The sequence below is a fragment of the Chelonoidis abingdonii genome, chromosome 7, assembly GCF_003597395.2.
Source record: "Chelonoidis abingdonii isolate Lonesome George chromosome 7, CheloAbing_2.0, whole genome shotgun sequence".
NCBI classification, from domain to species: Eukaryota; Metazoa; Chordata; order Testudines; family Testudinidae; genus Chelonoidis; species Chelonoidis abingdonii.
The window spans coordinates 6698473-6722064 of NC_133775.1; the positions used below are offsets into that span (position 1 = coordinate 6698473).

The 23592-nt window shown below is 45.9% G+C and overlaps 1 protein-coding gene across 1 annotated transcript; it reads left to right on the top strand.

The window, feature by feature from the left end:
• The first annotated feature begins 525 nt into the window (after nt 1-525).
• On the top strand, nt 526-22495 carry LOC116839231 (cytochrome P450 4B1-like). Its single transcript, XM_032805019.1, has 12 exons — nt 526-711; nt 2327-2468; nt 3620-3664; nt 5039-5166; nt 6807-6931; nt 7019-7173; nt 8004-8110; nt 12816-13006; nt 13297-13430; nt 19398-19462; nt 20412-20494; nt 22327-22495. The coding sequence occupies exons 1-12, from the start codon at nt 526-528 to the stop codon at nt 22493-22495; spliced, it is 1530 nt and encodes a 509-aa protein (XP_032660910.1).
• The last annotated feature ends 1097 nt before the right edge of the window (nt 22496-23592 follow it).

Here is a 23592-nt window from a genome sequence, read left to right on the forward strand (position 1 = left end):
TGCTGACCCCCACCTGACCACTCAGTGGCACTGTTGGCATTTGTGTACCTTCTACCATGCAACATAAGACTGGATGGAATATGGACTGGATCAGGCCAGCGGTCCATTTAGTTCAGTATCCTCCTCTGGCAATCCTAGCGAGCACCAGCGACTTCAGAGAAAGGGTGCAAGAAATCCTGCTGTGATAGGATAACCTGTCCACATGGGAAATTTCTTCTTAATTCTCTGTAATAAGTTTCTTTAGGGCACTGCTAAATGCCTGTAGTAGGGGGAAAAGACAGATGATCTGATAGGACAGTTGGGTCTTCTCCTGCAGAGCAAAGTCTGGCCAAGTGCTGGTGAGAACTTCAGAACTTTCTCCTGTACCTTCCCACTAGGTTATTCGGCATACAGCATTCCACACAAGCTTGTGTGGGAAAGGGGAGGGAGTTCTATTCCTTTGACTATTGGCTAATCCAGACCCAAAAGGAATGTGAGCACACAGAGAGATTCAGAGCCTGTCACTGTCACAGAAGCTGCACGACCATGGCCTTTGCGCTGGAGAAAATAGCGACCCCTTCCTCTCTGCTTCTGTACCTGGCTGCTGGATTTTGCCTCATCTACGTGCTGCTGAAAGCGATCCAGCTCTATCGCAAGAGACAACAGCTCCTCAAAGCTTTTGAAAGTTTCCCAGGTCCCCCCAGCCATTGGCTGTATGGCCACAGCTCTCAGGTAAGGAAAGACGTGGGATTATGCAGCTATATACACACCATCTTGATTAGTTTCAACAGAGAATAGGCAGAGGAAAGGTAAATACAGTGAGTGGGGTCTGTGAAATCTGTTCAGTAGGAAAGGATCCTGGCAGGCGGCGGCTTTCTTGTCCTACCCTTTAACAGACACCACAAGCGTATGTAAGTGTCATATTTGTGGGGGACAAATAAAAATGCAGCCACAGTATGAATTGTGTCCAATTTTCAGTTCCAGTCCTTTAAACAAACAGATAGTCCCATTGACTTGACATGTGTTACTGACCTGCTTATAGTTAAACTTGCTTTCCAAGAGCAGGACTTTGGCGATCAAATTTAATAGGAGCAACGTAAAAAAAGTTTCTTGCCTCCACTTAAGAGGCATCTTCTCTGTAGGAAGTAGGTTTGAGTTGGTTTTCACAGCTACTAAGCTCTGCTGTGTGTGTGAATATGGGGAATTTTTATTTCAAACATTTTCAGCGTTTCATGAGGCAGCATTTGGGGCTTTATGCATTGTTGTATCAACTGCAATGTTCATGTCACCAAAACTCAAACAGGTTGTCATCAAATACATCTGTAAAATAATGATACTCAGACCATGTCTCTTTAATGTGTCCCCTGTAGATCCTTGCAGGACATGATATTAAACTACTGTATGATTTAACTATTAATCAAACTAAGTTATTAACCAATCAGGATGCTTTTACTGTGTTATTAACCAATTGTAGTTGATAAAATAATAATACTTGGTCAGTCAACTTGCTATGAGAATAATAATAATAGATAAATAGATAGATATAAACTAAATTTTCCCGTCATACTGTTTAAAGATGACTATATAGTACTATAGTAAATGAAGCAATGAATTCTCATTACTGTGGCTCTTTTGGGTAATGTTGTTCACTAATTTGGCTCCTGACCCACTGAGGTCTAAATATCACTGGTTTAAAATGTTGAGCCTGATTCTGCCCCGCTTTGCCTCTTACAATGTCAATATGCAATTTTGGTCAAAAAAAAAGTTTTTTTGTCTAAAGCAAAAATTTTGCATGGGAAATTTTCATTTTTGACGGTGTTCCTTTTTTGATACAAAACCAGAAACTGTTTTAGGCTGAAATTTTTTTAACCCTAAGAATTGTAACTTAAAACAGCTTTCAAGTACCCCCAACATTTTCAGGTTTTGGGTGTCAGTTTTTTTATTTAAAAAATTCAGAGGAAAATGTTGACAAAAAGTTTAATTTTTGACATTTCTCTGAAAAAATAGCAATTTTTTCAAGCAGCTGCCTAATTTCCCCAGTGCAAGGGGAGTGTTAAGCTTTGCCATTGTGATTTGCAAAGGAGACAGAGCTGCAATGCAGCTCCCTCTGGAACTATGTAGCCAGTGTGTGTAGATTTTGGTTCTTTCTACTCCAGCCAGTTTGGGGCCAGCATGGCATCTTCCCTCCATCTTGAGGTGCAGAACTCCTCATTGCAAATCCACTCCACCTGTTCCCCATCTCCCACGGAGAGGCCTCAAGTGGCCCAGATGGCCTTGTGCCACGCTGAGGTGATTTCACCCCTTTCTCCCTAAGCTCTCTCTCACTCTCTTTTCGCTATCATTGCAGATTTCTCAAGATGGAGAATTAAACCAGTTGCTGTCTTGGGCAAAAAAGTATCCCTATGCCTACCCCAGATGGTTTGGAGGTTTCATGGTTTCCTTAACAATCAACCACCCTGACTATGCCAAAACTGTGTTTGGCCATGGAGGTACAGTCATTGGAGCTGATTTCAGAAAGGTTCACACTTGATGCCCTCTCCCAGTGCAAAGGCCAAGTGTTATTTCCACAGAGAACCATTCAGGCTCTTCTTCCTGATTGTCTCTTCTGTTGATTATTGCAATTCCCTCCTTTATACCCTTCCCAAATGCTTAGCTCTTCACTGTTAAACTGAGGCACTATACTCACCCTCAATGGGAAATGAGAACCAAACACCTGCACCCTCAGAAATGTGTCTGTCTTAAGGTTTCCTAGAGCACCCACCACCATAGTATCTAAGTTGTTCCCAGGAAAAGCAGCACAGAACATCTCCTACATGACTTCCCAGGTCTTCAGATGTTCTCCCTTTCTAGTGTAGGAAGCTCTAATTATTATAATTACTGTTGTGGTAGTACCTGGGGATTTTGACTAAATCGGGGCCACGGTATTCTAGGACTAGAGGCTATACAAACACAGAACAAATGACAGACTCTGTCCTATAGAGATTACTGTCTAGAGGCATATCTCAATATTATTCCCATTAGGATTGAAAAGCTTCTTCAAAGAGGAGGTTCTTGCTGCACATCCTAAATGCGGTCAGAGTCTGGATGAGCCTAATCTCTCAGATTTGATTCAACAGTTGCATCATGACCCTACAAGAGCACAGCTGCCCTGGTGGATCATTGATGTCGATGTGATCCCTGATGTGGCTTGGACCTGGCACATTAATACCTTGGAAGATCAGGCCCGAGGCCTTGATCTGGCAATAGCATCTCCATTGACTTTCTTGTTCCTCCAGCACAAAATGTCCTTCCTCAACTTTAAAAGCTTCCATGGCCTTCCCTTCCCTTTCCTCACCCATATCTCTAATCTCATCTTCCCATCACCATCCCCAGTCCTGTGTGCATCTAATTAATGAGATATATGTAAAAGACCTTCTTTAAAATGTAATCGTATGAAAAGAAATATTCTTTAAATAATTAATATACTAAATAATACAAACAGATTTAGCTGTCTAATTTCTATACCACTCATTTCCTAATTAATTGAGCTCCATCGCTATGACTGGAAGAGTGAATTCATACCAGAAATGCATCTAGATTTTTGTTTTCATGGTGTGTCAACTCCTAACATTGTACTTATCTTCTCTGTTGAATTTTACAGATCCCAAGGCTCTTACAGTCTACAAATTCTTCATTCCCTGGATTGGTATGTAGAATCATGCTTCATCCATCCTTTTAAACAGTTTGATGAATGAATCAATGGCATGCTATGTCTTGGAGTGTTAGCCCAGAGTTTCAGCCCTCATCCTCAGTTTCCTTGCTTCATCAGTTCATGGTGGGCCACACACTTCCCTTGTAATTTGATTTACTTTAGTCCTTGCTATTATAAAACCAGAGAAGATGACCATTCTGCTATGGAAAGCTACTAGGGATGACATGACAAACACAGGAGATACCATATTAGACTAGACCATTTCTCTATTTAATCCAGAATCCTGCTCCACAGTGACTAGTATCTGACACTTCAGATGACGGTGATTCCCTTCCCCCATAACCAATGCACAATTGAGATTGTGCAGGCCAAATGATGCCCTCAATTACACATAGACTATGCCTTTGGTGCCATCACTGCAACCCCACTGAAGTCTAACGGGATTAGCAGGTGTCACTGAGGATGACTGAGATGACTCTCAGAACCAAAGCTGAGTTTACAGGGCTGGTAAACTGTAAACTGAGCAAACTGTGTGTGGACTCAGCAAGGCACATACGCACTGAGTTCCATAATACTGCGTTTAGTGGGTAGAACCACACTTTGTGCATCAGGGTAATTCTGGACATTAGTGTTATTGTTTCCAGCGGCTCATGTTTATTGCGCCACGTCATTTCATGGCACAGGGTATTAACATTGCTAATACCTATGTCATTTGTAGAGCTGGTTGCAAATTTTTTCTCTCCCATGCAAAACACTTCTGTTTTTTGTAAAAAACCTGGGGAAAAAATGCAGAGAACTTATATGCTGGGTTTCCAACCAAAAGAAAAATGGTTGCCATCAAATAAAACCCATAAAGTTTTCAGTGTAAAACCAACATTTTCCATTTTGGAAAACCAAAATGTTTTCGGTTTTCAGTTTTTTGACCCTTTTAATTGAAAATTGGTTTTGCCTGGCTCTAGTTGGTATGACAGAGATTTCACACTTGCTGGGGCATAACTAATTTCAGCCTTATTAAGGGCCCTGTGTGGCTGCTATCAAAATACCAATAAGGTATTACATCAAATATAGAGCCCCTTCCACCTTTGCCCCTGCCCTCTTTCAGTAAATGCCTTCCCCCCTCCTCTCAAATGGTGTGCTCCTTCTAATCTCTCATCAAGTTCTTAAGATTCCCTCTCCTTCCTCATGGTACCATCCCTTGGAATGCGATCCACTGAGGACTTGCTTAGGTATAGAATTAAGTATTCATGTTTTAAATGTTCCCTCTCTTCAAAGCACCGAAACTACTAAGCATGCTATACACATAGATAATAGTAATTCATTGTACTGTGAAGTGATCTGACTGGTTCTTTGCTATTTATATTCCCCCAGGCAAGGGATTACTGATCTTACATGGGCCAAAGTGGTTCCAGCATCGAAGGCTGCTGACACCAGGGTTTCATTATGATGTGCTGAAACCTTATGTCTCATTGATGGCAGAGTCTACCAAAGTGATGCTGGTAGGAATCATCACCATGACTGTGCTTTCAGCTGCAGAGCCAGGAAAATAACTGGGTCTGATGTTGAACGATTAAAAGAAAGTGGAACGAGATGTTCTAAACAGTTTGCATTCCACAATCGCTCTACAACCTTTTAGTAAAGGGGACAGTTGGTGTAATTCAATAGAGCTACACCAACCTACATCAGTTTAGAATCTGGCCCAAGATATTTTTCTGTCATCTGATTTCCAATAAAGTGAACAGTAATACAGTAGCTTTTCTCAGCCCGGGAATGGTGAACATAGAAGGTAAATGAGGAGAACAGGCTGACTGCCAGATAAGGAACTAAACTTGGGCTAGTATAAAATAGGGGGACTGAGCCCGAAACAAACACGGAAACTGGGAATGAAGAGTAGATGAAGAGGAGCTCAGGGTAGAATCGAATGAAGTTCATATACTATCATGCATCGTCCATAAGGTGCCCACTTCTCCTAGTCCAGCTTGTTGGAAGAATCCTTTTAACTCAAAATACTCTCTTTAGCTAGAAACCGTGAATTCACAAGGATTGTATGTCCCTAATAATAATTAAAGTCTCTGAGCCAAATTGACCTCTGGGGTAACTCCACTGACTATAGTGGAGATACATCAAGAGATGTATTTGGCCCCAATCGTCTTCAGATTTTCAGTCATCACTTGAGGTGTGCTCTAACCACCTAGAAATAATCATTATGTCTCACTTTTTAATAAGGGTTGTTGCTAAACTTACATTGGTTTGTTTACAATGCTGGCAAATAAAACAGTTTGCTAGCGACAATCACTCAGTTGCAGAGATCAAAGAAATTGTAGACACATCCTTTAATCCAGCTGGATTGGACTCAGATATGCCACGCCAGAAGGATTTGGTTATCTGTTGAATTGTCAATGAACTTTTGCTCAGAGGACATTAATTTATGTGGAGAGGCTTGCTGCTGAGTCATATCAATTTTGAAACCAGTAAAAATGAACTCAAGTCTTAATTTACCTTGATTTCCAGTTATATCTGTTGTGCATTAGATATGCTAGTGGTGACAGACGTTCTAGAAAATACATTAGATCAACAATGCACCACTGTATGTGGATTCTTCCTTCCCCCCTCAGATTTGGATCTAGTTCCTGCCAAAAATAATTGGCCTAAGACCTATTACACAGATCAGTTTCTTTTCACTTTGCTGAAAATAATCAGGATATCATGAAAACAACTTGTACATAGAAATGGCTGTGAGTCTCTCCTGGTCTGGCTCAAACTTGCTTTAGGGATGTTTGGATTTTGGTTTCTAGTTCAGGCCCAGGACTACAAAAACCTGAGGCAGACCCAGATCTTGCCGACCCCAAAGATTGGGAAAGAAGAATTCAGATCTAGTTTTTCATTTTGGCCTGATCTCCAGCCATAAATAAATAATCCTGTAATCTAGTCCAAAAGGGAATGTAAATCCCAGCTAACATTGGACCTTTTAGATCAGAGTCTTTGCTTACAGAGCAGGGTCTAACATGCAACAGGGGTTTGGCGAGATGCAGATATGGAAAGCAACAAAAATTAATAAAGGGCACTGAATGGGATCTCTGTAGTCAGCAAAACCCTTTTCTGGAATCCAGTCCCTCCTCATTGCCCTTTCCTCTATTAGGATAAGTGGGAACGGCTGATCACAGTGGATAAATCAGTGGAGCTCTTTGAACATGTCAGCTTGATGACCCTGGACAGCATCATGAAATGTGCCTTCAGTTGTCATAGCAACTGCCAGACTGACAGGTCAGTGCCAGGTGTTTCAAATCCTAACAAAAAAGTTCTTGTCAGCCAGATCCATAGTAGCCTTATTTGACTGTTCTTTTCCTTCAGTGACTCAGACTACTACATCAAAGCAGTCTATGACCTGACCTACCTGGTATTTCATAGAATCCGCTTTTTCCCATTTCATAATGATTTCATCTATAAAATCAGTTCTCAAGGACGGCGCTTTCAGGAGGCCTGCCGACTAGCACACCAGCATACAGGTATCTCCCAGTGTCCTCCTTTTCTTGTCCTATTGACTGAAGGATGTTGCCTAGTTTGGTGGGATTAACCTACTGTTAGCTAGTCTGTCTATGAATGGAAACCCTGGAGAAATGTTTTCACTAATTCTCCAGGGAAGAAAGATGGTTTTAAAATTGAGGCACAAGGCTGGTAGTCAGCAGATCTAGGGTCAAATTCAATGCTGGTGGAATTCCATGAACTTCAGTGAAATTCCAGTAAGGATGGATTCCTATTCCTCGCTCTGTCACTGATTTACTGTGGGGATTTAGGCAAGTTACTTTGTTTCTCCACAGGTCAGTTTGATCACCTGCAAAACAGAGATAATGATTCCACTGTTTGTAATGTTCTGAGAGCTCTCAGTGGAAGGGACATAAGAACATAAGAACGGCCATACTGATCAGACTAAAGGTCCATCTAGCCCAATATCCTGTCTTCCGACAGTGGCCAATACCAGGTTCCCCAGAGGAAATGAACAGAACAGGTTATCATCAAGTGATCCATCCCCTGTCACCCATTCCCAGCTTCTGGCAAACAGAGGCTAGGGACACCATCCCTGCCCATCTTGGCTAATAGCCATTGATGGACCTATCCGTCAATGACAGTACTTTAGAAATACAAAGTCTTCCTAACACCTGGTTCTAAGAGACCTCATCTCCTGCACTCATCTGCTATATGTCCATTTCATCATTTGCATTAAGCAGAAGACCCTCAGCCTCTGATCTTTTGACTGCTCAACGGCACGACCTTTCCAGACAGACAGGTCACAGTGATGTCAAGGGGTAGCTAATATATTTGCCACTCTTGTATGCAGATAAAGTAATAAAAGAGAGAAAGACGTCCCTCCAAGATCAGCAAGAACTTGAAAAGATCCAGAAGAAGAAGTACTTGGATTTTCTGGACATTCTTCTGTGTGCCAAGGTGAGTGTTTAAAATACTCATGTAAACAGCCAAGCAAGTGTTTCCCTAAGTGTCATCAGCAGACACACCTGGCTGTGGTTGACAATAGCTTCCCCAGCCTATATATCCACATGTCTCATTCTGTCAGCTGATAGCAGGGCTGGAAGTGAAGGGAAGAAATGTCAAGCAAGGGTGTGCAAAGGACAGTGCTCAGTGAATGAATAACTACAAGTCGGAATAGTGCTATGAGGGTAATTAACTCTTTCTTCTCTGTGAGTTGCTTTTCACTCAGCACGTTACTACGTACAGGAACAGCGGCACCATAGCATGTTAGCATGAATGAGACCTTAGGCATAATCTAGGGAGCATTCCAGGGAGGGGGTGTTATCTATTCTGTGTGTAACTAGGTAAATGTTCCCTTTTCAGTTTCCTGTGTACTGCATCTTTACATTTCTAAGTGCCTGCTGGTCTGCTGGAGTTCAGTTCAGTGCAGACTCCTACAGGGGAGAGATACATACTGTCAAAGTTAGACTCAGGACTCACAGTTTGTCAGTCCACTCTGTTTTATTAGCACAGCGCTCTGCTAATACACCCAGATAATGTGAGCACCATGCAAGACACAAACTATCTTATTTATACAGATGAAAGGGCAGGAGTTTAGACAAAGGGACAAAGAAAGCAACAGACAGGAAAAACCACCTGAGACACAGCATGCATATTCCACGTCCTTACTGATTGGTATCGATCTAAGGCTAATACTTTTCCAATTGCCCTTAAACGGTGCAATTGTTCTATGCTAATGTTTGTGTTCCTGACACCTGGATTGCAACATTCCAAAAATTTTGCTTAAAGGTGCAGACAACATTTCTTTAATCCATTCTTATTTTTACAATATAATTAATTTCACTTTCACAACACACACTGTGCTCTCACTCTCCCTCCTCTTCCCCTCCTCCTCCCCCCAGGGATTTTACTTTTGTTCTTTCTTGTATTGTTTGTTGTTTGTCTTGTAATCTTAAAACACATATCCTGGCTGAAAGTACATAACTTCTCTTTGTGTATAGAAAAAATAAAACAGAATAAGAATTGTTCTGAGGAGAGTGGACAACCCATGGTAGTTACCACAGAAGCACAGAAATGCAGAGTTGGAAGGGCCCTTGGGTGGCTCAACCTTTTCAGAGATGCAGGCAGTATGTGCAGTTGTGTGGCACCTGTGCGGGCCACTTACAGAAACAAAATGGTATCCTCCACGTAGCGTGACTTCATGCACCATGCTTACAAGGCCATGCTGCACAGAGGATCTCATTTTGTACAGATAGTCTCTGGTACGTGCAGCATGTCACTGAAATGCTCTCTGTGTGCTGGGCAGCTGTTGCTGGGGGATTGGACACCTGGGGGCCAGATGGAATCGACCTGTGGGCCAGATCTGGCCCTGGGTCACCAGTTGGGCCGATCTCTGCACTGAGGCAGGACTAAGTATACCTGGGGTGTCTGTGGTGGTGTTATTGGACGGGTGTGAGGACCTGGGGGGACATGCAGAAGGGCCAGGCTCAGGAGGGGGCTCTGTCTGGCAAGGAAGCAGGTGGGACTCTGTGCAGGTGGTCTGAGCTGCTGAGACCAGGCTTCACACCCAACTCACTCCCCCAATGCCAGACCTGCAGGAGCCACCAACCAGCAGTTACTCTCCTCCGCTGGGGAGGCTGGTGGGGATTCAGAGAGATGGGGACAGAAGGATGCACCCCAGGAGTACTGAACCCACCCCAGCCCCACCAGACAGACCCCCTCCTGACCTTGGCCCTTCAGTGGGGCCTCAGGGCACAGAGCCCCATCCACTTCCCCTGCTGAACAGAACCTGCAGAGGGAGAGCAGATGGGGCCATGCTGAATGCCCAAAGGCTGTCCAGAAAGAGTAGCGTTGTATTTCCCTTTGCTGAATACAGGACACCAGATAAAATTACTCGTATTTAAGCAACTTCACCAACAATCAATCAGAACTATCAGTACGAACGTTCAAATTAACATCACGTTGACTGAGCCTCTGTTCAAAAGAAATACTGTGTAGCTGGATTCTTTTTATTTACCTTCTTATGGTTAAGGCTTTAGGGTTCACACAGCGGGAGGTCATGACACACACACACTCCTGTACACCTCTCTCACATGGGGTGGGGTGTCCAACTGACCTGACCCTCCCTGCCCTGCACTCTCCACCCTCCATATCTGGCTGGGCCCCTGGGACGGATCTGCATCTTCCAGTACCTGGCACCGCGTCTTCCCAAGGCAACACGTGGGGCGGGGGGCACGCAGGGTCCCATGCCCCCCTCCCCAGATTTCTGCCAGGGTTCACACCAGAATGTGGCCAGCAGCAGCGTTTCAGCACTGTGTGAGAGGGAAGGGACAGGAGCTGCTTCCAGCCACAGGGGATCAGGGGTGGGGGGAACACCTCCGGGCTGCTGGTGGCCACCAAGTTAACCCAGCCGCCTTCTGTCCCCCTGCTCTAGTGTGGGCAGGAAGGGGTTAAGCATTGAGCACCAGGGCCCAGGGAACCTGACTGCAGGAGCTTCAGTGAATCCAGCCAGAGAGGTGGCTCAGCAGGGGAGGGTGCCTAGAGGACAGAGCAGCCCCGAGCTTCCTGGGCGCAGGACCTCGGGGGGTGGGGGTGAAGAGGGTGCTAAGCCCCTACCCAGGGCTCCTGTGAAGCCTGCAGGGTCAGGACACGAACGGGGCTGGAAATCACTTCTCCCCCCTCCCCCTGCCACTCCAGAGTTTAGCTGAAGAGCAGAGACACCTCCCCATGCCAGCTCTCTGTGGGGCTTTGGCACATGCAGGGCTCGGCTCCTCTTGGCTAGCGCCCCAAGCCTAAGCATCTTGGGCTTTCTCAGGGTGCTGGCCCAGCCAGAGGCAGTGGGGGAAGGAAGGAGCCTGCTGGCCAGGCTGCTGGTGAACTGAGCGCTCCTGCCAGGGACTGGTTCTCTACCCAGCGCTGGGAGCGGGATGCACCCAGCTCAGGGGATATGGAGGAGCAGTGGGGCGGGGGGGTGGTGGTGAAGGGGCAAAGCAAGGAGAGGACAGCAAGAGGAGGAGCATGTAAAGGGCTGATGGGTGGGCAGCAGAGGTGACACGTAACTGGCCGCTGCCTAGCGCCTGCCTGCACTCACCAGCCACTACAGCTCATAGCGCGCAGCCTGTTCTGGCCGGAAAGGGGACGGGGGGCAGGGTCCTGCTGGCCAAGAGCCAGCACATGGTGGGGGCTGTGCTGACAGACCAGCATGGGGAGCAGCTGGCCCCGCGCTGCAGCTTTGCCCTGCCGCCAGCCTTGCACACCCACCCCCATCATTGGCCACTGGACCCCTTCACTCACCACTGGCAGGCGGGCAGCTGGCAAGCAGGGATCCACCCAGCAGCAGGATCCACCAGTACTGATGGGGAGGAGACAGAAAATGTGGGACAATTTGCCCATTTTTAAGAAAAAGCCAGGACACCTGCAGAAGGGCTTAAATATGGGACTGTTCCTTTAAAAACGGGATTGCTGATCACCCTAAGCAAAGAGGCCAGTACTCACAGGGTGCAGCTTTCTGCTCCTCTCCTGACTGGCCCTTCAGTGCGGTCCAGTCTGCTGCTCCTGAGAGATTGTCTGACCATGGCAGGGAGCTGAAGTCTTCCTCAACTGTTACATGGTGAGGACCTGCGCTGGTCCCTCTGGGTACCAGGCACACCACCCCCTACAAAAATACAGTTTCTTAGAAAGAGTGGGGCTCAGATGAGACATAAATCTCCAAAGTGGGGTCTCAGCAAAAACAAGTTGGGAACCTCTGACCTGGCCCATCCCCAACAGGTGTTTGTCCAACCTGCTCTTAAAAACCTCCAGTGATGGGGATTCCACCGCTCCCTTGGTAGCCTGTTCCAGAGTTTAGCTATCCTTAGAGTAGAATGTATCTCCCAAGATCCTAAATCTCCTCAACTGCAGATTAAGCTTGTTACTTCTTGTCCTACCTCCACGGCACAGGGAGAACAATTCATCTCCATACTCTTTATAAAGCCCTTAACATATTTGAAGACTGTTTCTACATCCCCCCTCAGTCTTATTTTCTGAAGATTAAACGATCCCAGGCTTTTTAACCTTTTTTCAGAGAGCCCCTTGGTTTTCTGAACTTTTTGCTCTCCTGTGGACTCCATCCAATTTGTTCACATCTTTCCTAAAGTGCAGTGCCCAGAACTGATCACCAGACTCTAGCGGAGGCCTCACGACTACTGAGTAGTATGGAACAATGACCTCCCATGTCTTACATACAACACTCCTGCTAATGAACCCCAGAATGGTTTTAGCTCTGTGCAGGTGCTCTGGGCTGCTGAGACAAACACCTATCAGGGATGGGCTAGGTCAGAGGTTCACACTGTTGGCTCATATTCAGTTTGTCAGCCCTGAAGCTTGGTATGTGACACTTGTTGATGAGTAACTTGATCCATAGCCCATCTCTGCTGCCTTGCTTATCCTAGAAGGGGAACGCCTGCCTTTGTACTCAATGGATCTGAATCTGATCTCACTTACACCATGTAGACACCCGCATAATTCCATTGCTTTCAGTGGACTGACACCTGATTTCCACTGATGTAAACAAAACAAATCAGGCCTGGGATCTTCACCAGTAATCAAGGTGTATTTTTTCACTCTAAAAATTGTTAATGAAATGAACACTTGTTTGGGGATTATTTACTCCCTGCTTTGCTAGGATGAAAATGGAGCTGGATTATCCGATGAAGACCTACGTGCTGAGGTGGACACGTTTATGTTTGAGGGTCACGATACCACGGCCAGTGGGGTCTCCTGGCTCTTGTACTGCATGGCCCTGCACCCAGAGCACCAGCAGAGATGCAGGGAAGAGATCAAAGAGATTCTGGGAGACAGAGAGACCATTCAGTGGTGAGATGTTGCCTCACTAGTTTAATATAATTTGGTTTGGGATTGTTTTCTTAGGTATTCAGTCTGAGGAATTAAAAATAGATCTATTTCAGAAGCGCTGCACTAAAGGATCAACGCTTAGTATAGCGCTGCTACGAAGGAGAGATCCAAGGTCAAATCCAAACTTCCCTTGTGTTAAGGGCATTTCAATTCTAGATCTTTGGTTTGCTGATGTTGATGCTTCTAGCTAGTATTTTCGTAGTGGTAGGGGCCGTTACTCATTCATACTCTCCACCTATGCTTGCTTTCAGGGATGACCTTGGCAAAATGACTTACAGCACCATGTGCATCAAGGAGAGCCTTCGCATTTACCCTCCGGTACCTGGAGTGTCCAGACTGCTCAGCAAACCCATCACGTTCCACGATGGACGAACCTTACCAGAAGGTCTGTTTAGCCTCTTCCTTCTTAAGGCCCAATTCTACCTTCAGCCGCATACATGCCACTCCCACTGAAGTCACACTTTGGCCCTGAATGTAGTTCATGGCAATGAGAGTGGAAAAAATTCTCCTGTGACATCCAAGTGAAGATCTAGGAGATGTTGAGCGGTTTGTGGTGCATCCATGGCCTATTCTGTCTTCATTGTAAATTGTAAGATGATTCTTTGAATGTCCATTACAAATTGTACTTTCTTGTACTAACCTGTCTCCCTGAGCGGATTCACCCTAGGGAGGGTAGCTGGGACTGCTGCCTGTCCTACCTCAGAGACTTTGCTAGAAAATAGCAGTGCCAGTTTCCTCCTGAGATTCCATGGGAGACCTGCCAACTAAGTCCATCTAGGGGATGCTTTGTATTGGTGCAACCATTGCTCCACACATGCATGCCTTGGTGATCTCCCATCTCAACTCCGGCCAGAGTTGACTGAATGTTGTTAGTCATAGAATACCAGGGTTGGAAAGGACCTCAGGAGATCTAGTTCAACCCCTCATAACAGGACCAATCCCCAGACAGATTTTTGCCCTAGATCCCTAAATGGCCCCCTCAAGGATTGAACTCACAATCCTAGGTTTAGAAAGCCAATGCTCCAACCACTGAGCTATAGCCCCAGATAGCATAATGGCTGAAAGCATCACATCTGAAATGCTCCCAGTCCCCTGCATCTCAAGAATATTACATTCTTTTCCCGTGAAGAATTGGCTGAGAGCTTCAAATGAGCCTATGGGAATTAAGCAACCAAATCTCACTGTTTATTATTTGTATATTGGAGGTATTCAGAAGCACCAACCAAGAAGGAAGTCCCATTTGCTAGGCACTATTGCATACACGAGACATTACACATACACATATGTTTTGAGGCAGTCTCTGCCCAGAAGAGCTTACAGTCTAACAAACCTCGATGCCAACTCTGCCCACATATCTACACCAGCGACACCAATACAGGACCTAACCAGATCAGCCATACCATCACCAGTTCATTCACCTGCACATCCACCAATGTAATATACGCCATCATATGCCAGCAATGCCCCTCTGCTATGTACATCGGCCAAACTGGACAGTCACTACGGAAAAGGATAAATGGACACAAATCAGATATCAGGAATGGCAATATACAAAAACCTGTAGGAGAGCACTTCAACCTCCCTGGCCACACTATAGCAGACCTTAAGGTGGCCATCCTGCAGCAAAAAAACTTCAGGACCAGACTTCAAAGAGAAACTGCTGAGCTTCAGTTCATTTGCAAATTTGACACCATCAGCTCTGGACTAAACAAAGACTGTGAATGGCTTGCCAATTACAGAACCAGTTTCTCCTCCCTTGGTTTTCACACCTCTACTGCTAGAACAGGGCCCCATCCTCCGTGATTGAACTAACCTCGTTATCTCTAGCTTGCTTGCTAGCGTATATATACCTACCCCTGGAAATTTCCACTACCTGCGTCTGACGAAGTGGGTATTCACCCACGAAAGCTCATGCTCCAAAACGTCTGTTAGTCTATAAGGTGCCACAGGATTCTCTGCTATTTTTACTAGTCTAATGGAAATTTTTGTTACTAATAATCATTCAATGCAGGGAGAGCAAGAAAGAGAGAGAGTGCACCCTAATGTGCAACTAATATTATTTGCATTGAACTATTCTACTTCCTCTAGGACTGAGCTGTGTTAGCTTGTGAGGTCACACAAGATCACACCACAAGACTGCTTGGCCATACACTGTAGGACTGAGCTGGAATTGCTCATGTCATGGTCTCATTGACTCAGTAAAGGCAGAGAGCTTGATGGGAACAACAGTTATAGAGCTGGATCCAAAGCCAATGGAAAGACTTCCCATTAATTCAACGCGCTTTGAGTAGGCCCAGGAGATTTACACACTGAGTACCTCTATCATTGCTATCTTCTGTTATGTTGGGAATGATGGCTGTCTTTAGGGGTTGTGTTACCTAAGCAAACCTTGGCTGAATAAAATAGACCATTTAGGACATCATGGTAAATTTCACCCTGTACTTCCTGGCATAGTGTCCTGCCTGCCTTGTCTTGATCTTACCAAATTCTCCAGTTGCTCTCCTCTCTTCACTCAGTGATGGGTATGATTCTGCCAACTGAAAAATTCTACATGAATGGAGACCGAAACATTAAACAATCAGAAAGCAAACAGAGCATGGCATTTAATTCCAGCCTGCAATGCCCAGGGCCAGAGCACGCTGTCCTGCCCCAGGCGTACGCCTTGCAGTGCCAGTTCTAGCGGCACCCACAAAAGAGCAGGGAACTTACAGAAAAATACATTGCAGGTAGGGGACTGTTGGCTTTATGCTCTCCACTTGCCAGTTGGGTAGCACTATGCCAGGTACTGCTGCACTTGTGGGGAGAGGGAGAAATGGGGCCCAGCCCGGCATCCCCAGACCCAGAACTGTGCAGGAGAACCCCCTATACACATGCACACTTTATCACTAGAATTCAGGCAGTGCCTCTGTCATAAGTAGATAGGTAAGGTAAGGGTTAATTTATTTTTACTGTAAGGGTGTTTACAAAGAGGAACCAAACACCTACAGAGGACATCAGGAAACCGGATTTTTAAAAGAAGGTGGGACCTCTGGGAGGTTTTTGGCTTGTTTGGGTTTTTGTTTTCCTCGGCTGTGAGTAAACAAGCTTTTCTTCTAACTCCATCTTCTTTCAAATATTCTACTATAAAGTTGAGTACAAAGGAACCAAAGTAATCGGCTGTGATGTGCTTTGATTTGTATTTACATGGGTGTTGATGCTGGACTGGTTTATTGGGCTATCTTTTAAATCAGACTGTTTATTCCTATTTTCTTATAACCCTATCCCTGTATTGAGTTCTTAATGCAGAGTGTAGTATATGTAAGTTCTTTCTTTATATATAAAGTTTTCTTTTTAAACTTATGGGAGTTTCTTTTCCTAGTGGAGGCAAAGGGGAGAGAAATTTCTGTGCCCGGAGCTCTGTTACATCTTGACAGGCTAGAGGGGGAGGGAAAAGCCCATGCTCTGTGGGTTACTTTCCTATTGTCCCAGGGCGAAAAAGTTACGGGGAAAGAAAGAGAGAGAGAAATCAGCCTGTTCTCTGTGCTTAAGGCTTGTCTCTTTGGAGAGACGGAGACAAGTTTCTTGGTATTGTAATGTGAAGAGATTGCACAATCCCCTCAGCTTGCTCAGAGCGGAACAACGGAGAGAAGAGGGAGAAGGAGAGGGAGATCATTCTTTTGCCGGTAGACTCATACTTCTGAGTTGGGGTCCTCCCAGGGAAAGTTGGGAGGCCAGAGGGGGGTCCCCCCCAAGGAATTTGGGGAACCCAGACTGATAGTAGCCTCAATACTATCTGGTGGCAGCGAAATAAGATCCAAGCTGGGTATAAGCTTGGGGAGGTTCACAGTAAGCACCCAGATTTTGTACGCTAAGGTCCAGATTTGGGACAGATGTTTACCACAGCCTCCCCTTCCCTCATCACGTGGTCTTGGGGGAGAACTGCAGAGCAGCCAGCCAGAGACCCAAGCCAGTAGGAGCAAAAGCTGCAAAAACAAGGACCTTTGGACATTCCAGTCAAAGCTGGAGAATGCTCTCTGCCTTTCTCTGCACTCTTCCTCCTCTCGGTCTCCTCACCTCGATTTTACGCCCTGTCTGCCCCTCCTGCTCACTTCTCCTCTGTGCTGCCCCCCTCACCCTTCTTCCTTCCGTTTAACTGGTCCCCTCCTAACTAACCCCTCCCCACAAATCAATCAGTCAATCAATGCAATCATGGAACTAATGTGTTTGTTTGCTGCCATCACATTGTTTCCTCTCCTTGTGTGTTCTTCCCCCACCCTGTATCTGTCTTGTCTGTTTCTTAGGTTTACAGGCACGGGTTCATGTTGCCATCTCCTTCTGGTTTTACTAATTCGTGCAATAATCACACCGCAGGAGGTGAGAGGGGAGAAGTTACCCTTGCCCCAATAACTATGCTAGTGAAATATTCACCTGAGGCAAGTACATTACTTGGCTTTAACTGCAGTTCATTCTTCTAGGTTCAAAGTACAGCCGGCATGTCTATCATTCTTCCCTAATCATTAGGTGCTCTTGCCCAATCTTTTAACCATTCCCAGCTTCTGACTCAAAATCTATTGATTCTTTTGATAATCTGCTCATCGATTATATTATATTGCATCATCTGGTGTGCACCTGATAAATCACCAATCTTGATCCAAAGATCCTTGAAGACAATGGGGGTTTTTTCCACTAGTTCCAATGGAATTTGGATCACTTCTATAAGGCACCCGTGCATGGCTGCTGAGTGTAATTTTTTTTAACAAGAGAGTTTAGTTATTGCATAAGATCAATAAACAAGATGAAATTCACTAAGGGACAGATCATCCCCCCTCCACTTTCACAAGCCAAAAATGTAAATGTGCAGTTGTGCAAGCTGTGAAAATCTCACCCTGAATGTATAGCGATTGTCACACAAGTGACTGTAAAAATAGTATTGTAGCATTCGAAGTTCTTTCTCTCCATGAATACTGAAGATTAATATATTACAATGCCATTTACTACTGCCATCGTTTCTAGTAACTTGGGTTCGGCACTCAGAACTCACCTGACAGAGACCCAGGTTCCTGCAGGACCATTGTGATCATGTAGTCTGACCTCTTGTATAACACAGGCCAGAGAACTTCCCCAAAATAACTCTTAGAGATTATCTGTTAGAAGAACATCCAATCTTGATTTCAAAATTATCAGTGATGGAGAAGCCACCATGACCCTTGGTAAATTGCTCCAGTGGTTAATTACACTATCTGTTAAAAATTTACACCTTATATCCCGTTTGAATTTGTCTAGCTTCAACTTCCAGTCACAGGATTGTGTTTTACCTTTCTCTGCTAGATTGAAGAGCACATAGAGTCTAGACTGTACTCATATCACCCCTTAACCTTCTCATTCTTAAGCTAAATAGATTGAGCTCTTTGAGTTTATCACTCTAAGGCAGGTTTTCCAATCCTTTAATCATTCTTATGGCTCTTCCCTGAACCCTCTCCAATTTATCAACAATCTTCTTGAATTGTGGACACCAGAAATGGACACAGTATTCCAGCAGTGGTCTCTAGGTGCTAAATATAGAGGTAAAAATAACCTCTTTACTCCTACTCAAGATTCCCCTGTTTATGCATCTCAGGATCGTATTAGCTCTTTTGGCCACAGCATCACACTGGGAACTCTTGCTCAGCTGATTGTCTACATACAATGACCCCCAAATGTTTTTCAGAGTCACTGCTTCCCAGGATAGAGTCCCCCATCCTGTGAGAGTGGCTCATGTTCTTTGTACCTACATGTATACTTTACATTTAGTTGTATTACAAAGCATATTGATTGCTTGTGCCCAGTTTACCAAGTGATCCAAATTCCTCTGAATCAGTGGCCTGTCCTCTTCATTATTTACCACTCCTCCAATCTTTGTGTCATCTGCAAACTTTATCGGTGATTTTATTTTTTCTGCCAGGTCGTTGATAAAATTGTTAAATAGCGTAGAGCCTTGTGGGACCCCACTAGAAACCCACAGCTCGATGACGATTCCCGACTTACAACTACATTTTGAGACCTATCACTTTTGCTGATGATACATGAGCCAGAATAGATCCCAGTTCATTCTTCCATCATTTAACGTTGCCTCTGCAGGGCTAAAGGGAGTGAAAACATGTATGTAGAAATGACTGACAATATTTCTCAGACAGCAGGTGTGTTGGTTAAGAAGATGAAGGGCCTTTAACAGGATAGCATGTTGTGCTGAACAGAAGTTTGTCTTGTGAGATCACTAACATTTTTCTTATAGAGTGGTAGCCGTGTTAGTCTGTATCAGCAAAAACAACGAGGAGTTCTTGTGGCACCTTAGAGATGAATATATTTATTTTCTTATTTCTTATTTTTCTTACAGGTTCTCTGGTTGGAGTGCACATTTATTCTCTTCATAGGAACCCAACCGTATGGCAAGATCCAGAGGTACTTTTAACTTTACAGAAAGAAGAGGTGGTCACATAGTTAAAACAAAGGACTGAGTACCAAGAGAGATGGGTGTTTTCCCTGCCTCTGCCGCATACTACCTTGAGCAAGACATCTCTTACTTCTCCCTTCTTCCATTTCCCCAGCTGTAAAGCCAGGATAATGTTGACCTTACCGACGTGTTTTGCAATCTTATTCAAGTAGCATCTGTCCAGATGAAAGGTGTGATAGATCTGCAGAAAGGAGGTTGCCTTAAAGATTTTGAGTATCATAGAGAAACAGAATAGGGTGTGGAATGGTCTGCTTTTACACATAGTCAGGTATGTCTGGTGGAATAAGGATTCATAGCATTTTGGGCAAATGTAGCAGATGATGCTCTTGGTTGTACCAGCAACTCCTGCCAGTTGCCTGGCAGCTGTGGGTGAGGGCAGTAGTGCCCTGGGCCAAGCACAAGGGCTCACTCTTTAGGTAGGGGGCTGCACTGGGGATGTGTTGCGACAGCACCTCCCCAGCTTACACGGTGACTGCACAGCTCACATTTTGGGCTGTGATGGCCCTTTATGGGAGGGGAGATCACTGCCCCTTCGTACTGTGGCTGTCCTAGCAGAGTTTCCACCTCAGCACCTCCTCCCTGGCCTTGTGCTGCACCAACAGCAAAGTGCTGGCTGCTCCAAAACTTGCAGCTCTGCTTTGCACTAAAGACAGCACCTGTCCAGGCCAAAGCTCCCTCAGCACCTCCTCCCTGGCATTAGGGCTACAGCAACAGACTCTGGGCTGAAACTGACCTCCCATCTGACTCTGAAATTGCGACCTGTGCCTAAGCTGAGGGGGTCAATGTTGTCAGATGCACCTTGCCTGATTCTATAAAGTTGCTGGCGTCAAACCAAGCAACGCTGTAGTTTGGAAACGAAAAGCCTTTGCCACAGACCTTTGAACTCTCTTCCCGCAGGTGTTTGATCCCATGAGGTTTTCACCAGAGAACGTGTCGAAGAGGCATTCCCATGCTTTCCTGCCCTTCGCAGCTGGAGCACGGTGGGGGATATTTCATTCACTCTGTGGGTGGGGTCAGCTGAAAGCAAAGCAATACATTCTGCCAGGATGCTGCTAATACCCACTGAGCACTAACACATTGGCTGCATACTGCTGTGTCTTCCAAGTGGGGGAGCTACGGGAGCTACCGGAGGTTCCTTCTTAGGGATTGAACTCTCTGGCCTCTCCTGTTTCTGCTTCACAATGCCCACTGAGCCGTCCCCTGGAGTGGCCTGTCTCCAATAGACTGTGATGGATGGAGCTCTGAGTGCAGTGTTCACATCCATTCCCTAATGCAAACTCTAGAGGGCAGCACTGCAATGCCGCTAGCTCTCCTTCCCCGACAGAAGACCGAAGTGTCGCCTCCTTACACCTCCAAAGGAGTGTAATTGACATGCCGCCATCGTATGGTAGAGGCACGGTGCCATGGTGGGCTAGCTGCACCCCCAGCCCCTTTGTGGTCTCTGAGCGAACCCCTCAGGTCTTAGGCCTCGGGCCTCTCCTGGTTGGACTTGTGCAATTCTCCCCTCTCAGACCAGGCCCAACAGGACCCACCAGGTCCAACCCAGTTCAGACCCCTGCAGTGCTTCCCTTCGGGAGTCTGTGACCAGCGGTTTACAGCAACCAGCCAGACTTCTGACAACCAAAGCGTGGGTTATTTAACAGTCAGAAAACAGCACGTAGAGAGAAAAGGTTTCAAAACAGCCAATGGTCTACACCCACATCTATCTCACCCAAAGGCTTATCACCGCCTGTTGGGGTCCTAAGCAGGCCTCACTTGTTCTGTCACCCCTACGGGTGCCTATCTCAGCCTGGGTCCTCCGAACAATTCCCCCCCTCAGAAGAGTGTGCCTTTTTTAACACACCATTGTTCTTTTGATCTCCTGCATTCAAAGGCCTTTTCCTCTCCTGGCATTGTTTCTTAACACCAAAGTGTTTGGGGGAGAAGTGGCTTATCTTTTGCCTTCCTGCTTGGCTTTCCCGACTGCCCCCTATTCAGTTTCACCCATATAGTCACACAGTAAACATCCCAATAATGCAGGAGTTCTCAAACTGGAGGTTGGGACCCCTCAAGGCGTTGTGAGGTTATTACGTGGGGGGAACATGAGCTGTCAGCCTTCACTCCAAACCCCACTTTGCCTCCAGTATTTATAATGGTGTTAAATGAATAAAAAAGTGTTTTTAATGTATAATGGGGGATCGCACTCAGAGGCTTGCTGTGTGAAAGGGGTCACCAGTACAAAAGTCTGAGAACCCCTGCAGTAATCCGATCAGCACACCATCACTCTAAATTATTACAGAACAACTCCAGAGCCATCACTCGTGGGACTGAATTCTGGATCACTTGTAGGAGGAGGTATTCCATGCACATGTGCGTGGCAGCTAAGCACATTAAAAGCCAAGGAGTGCGAGGTGCCTAATTGATATATGTGACTTGGAAAAATTTCCCCTGCGGTCAGCAAAGATCTCTTTGAGTGGGGGAGTAACTGTATCGATCTCCTTGCAGGTTCAATGAGAAATAGCATTTTTCACACCTGTCCCCAAACGGCCTGGTAACATTGCTGTGCACTATTAAACAGCTGCCATGTTTTAACTCAGTAGTGGCAGCACTATAGTGATGGGTGAAGGGATTCGTCTAGGCTATATATTACAGTAGCAGATGAAAGCCCCAGCTGAAATGAGGCCCCCATTGTGCTAGCTGCTGTACATACACCTGAGAAATGGTCACTGACCCAAAGAGCTGGGTTGGTTCACTCAGCTAGCAAAGTGCTTCGGGATAGTTGTGAATGAAAGCAAGAGCATATGTCCTTATAAGCTTCCCCTCCCTCTTCCAGGAACTGCATCGGGAAGCAGTTTGCCATGAACGAGCTGAAAGTGGCTCTCGCTCTGACTCTGCTCCGCTTTGAGCTGGCTCCTGATCCAGCCAAACCGCCCAAGGAAATACCACAGATTATCCTCAAGTCCAGCAATGGGATCCACCTGCTCTTAAGGAAACTTCCCTGACACCGCAGAAACCATGGAGCTCCACATCGGGAGCCAGTAGGATCGGCTCATTTGCAAGGGAATGCAGTTAATGGGTATTTCATGGGATAGCCCCACTTCAGCCAACCCGTGCCACAACCTTTCCTGAATTCTCAGCACCAGCTGGTTTCTCTGCGGCCTTCCCCATCCCCAGAGCTGGAGTGAGCGCAGTGTTGGGAGGAGACCTGGATATGGGAGTAAAGCATTCTAAGCGCCTCATCCCCAGCTAAGGAGCACTCTTGCCTGTCAGTGCCATGCTCTGGAACCCAAGCAATGCAGGGTCAAAGGCAGAACTCCCCTTTCCACAGCCCCTCACGCTATGTGCTTAGGGCACAAGCAGAGCTCTGAGTGCAATTTCACATCTGTTCCCTAATGCCAGCTGTTGAGGGCAGCACTGCACAGAGCTAGTTCTCCATCCTCCACAGGAATCCAAGTGTCTCCTCAGCTCCCATCCTATGGGAGCCAGCGATCTAGCTGGGGTTTAAGGCCTCCTTACACTGGGATTTTAGGCACCAGTGCAAACCCCTAGTGTAGACACAATTTACACTGGTGTACTGCAGTTTTCACTAATGTCTAACCTCCAGGGTAGACTGAGCCCAACACTTATCCTCACAAGGTAGCACATTGATCTATTTTGCACTGATCACCTATCCACCCAGCCTTGACAAGAGCTGGCTCCAGCCAAACGTCAACAACAAAGGTGTGACTTTCACCACCAAGGCCACTCTCATCCCCTATGAGGGATTAACATCAACGCTTGATTGGGAAGATTGAAGTGTGAGCTGGGCCAAGTCTCCCAGTTAAGAGGTGGGTGAACACTGCTACCCACTGAGAAGCTCTGGAGCTTTGGTTTGGCCCACTACGGAAATAGAGCCAGTTAAAATTTTTGCTCCAAACTTTCTTCCAGTGGAGGCTGCTCAGATCTTGGCTCAGAGCTCTCTGTAATTTAAACACCGACACAATCCAATATGGACAATCAAAGATCCATACAGGCTGCCTTCAGACTACACACACAGCTCTCATTGGCCCTCAAAAGTCACTCAGCTGGAGCCAAGATGCCTCTAATTCCCCCCTCTAAG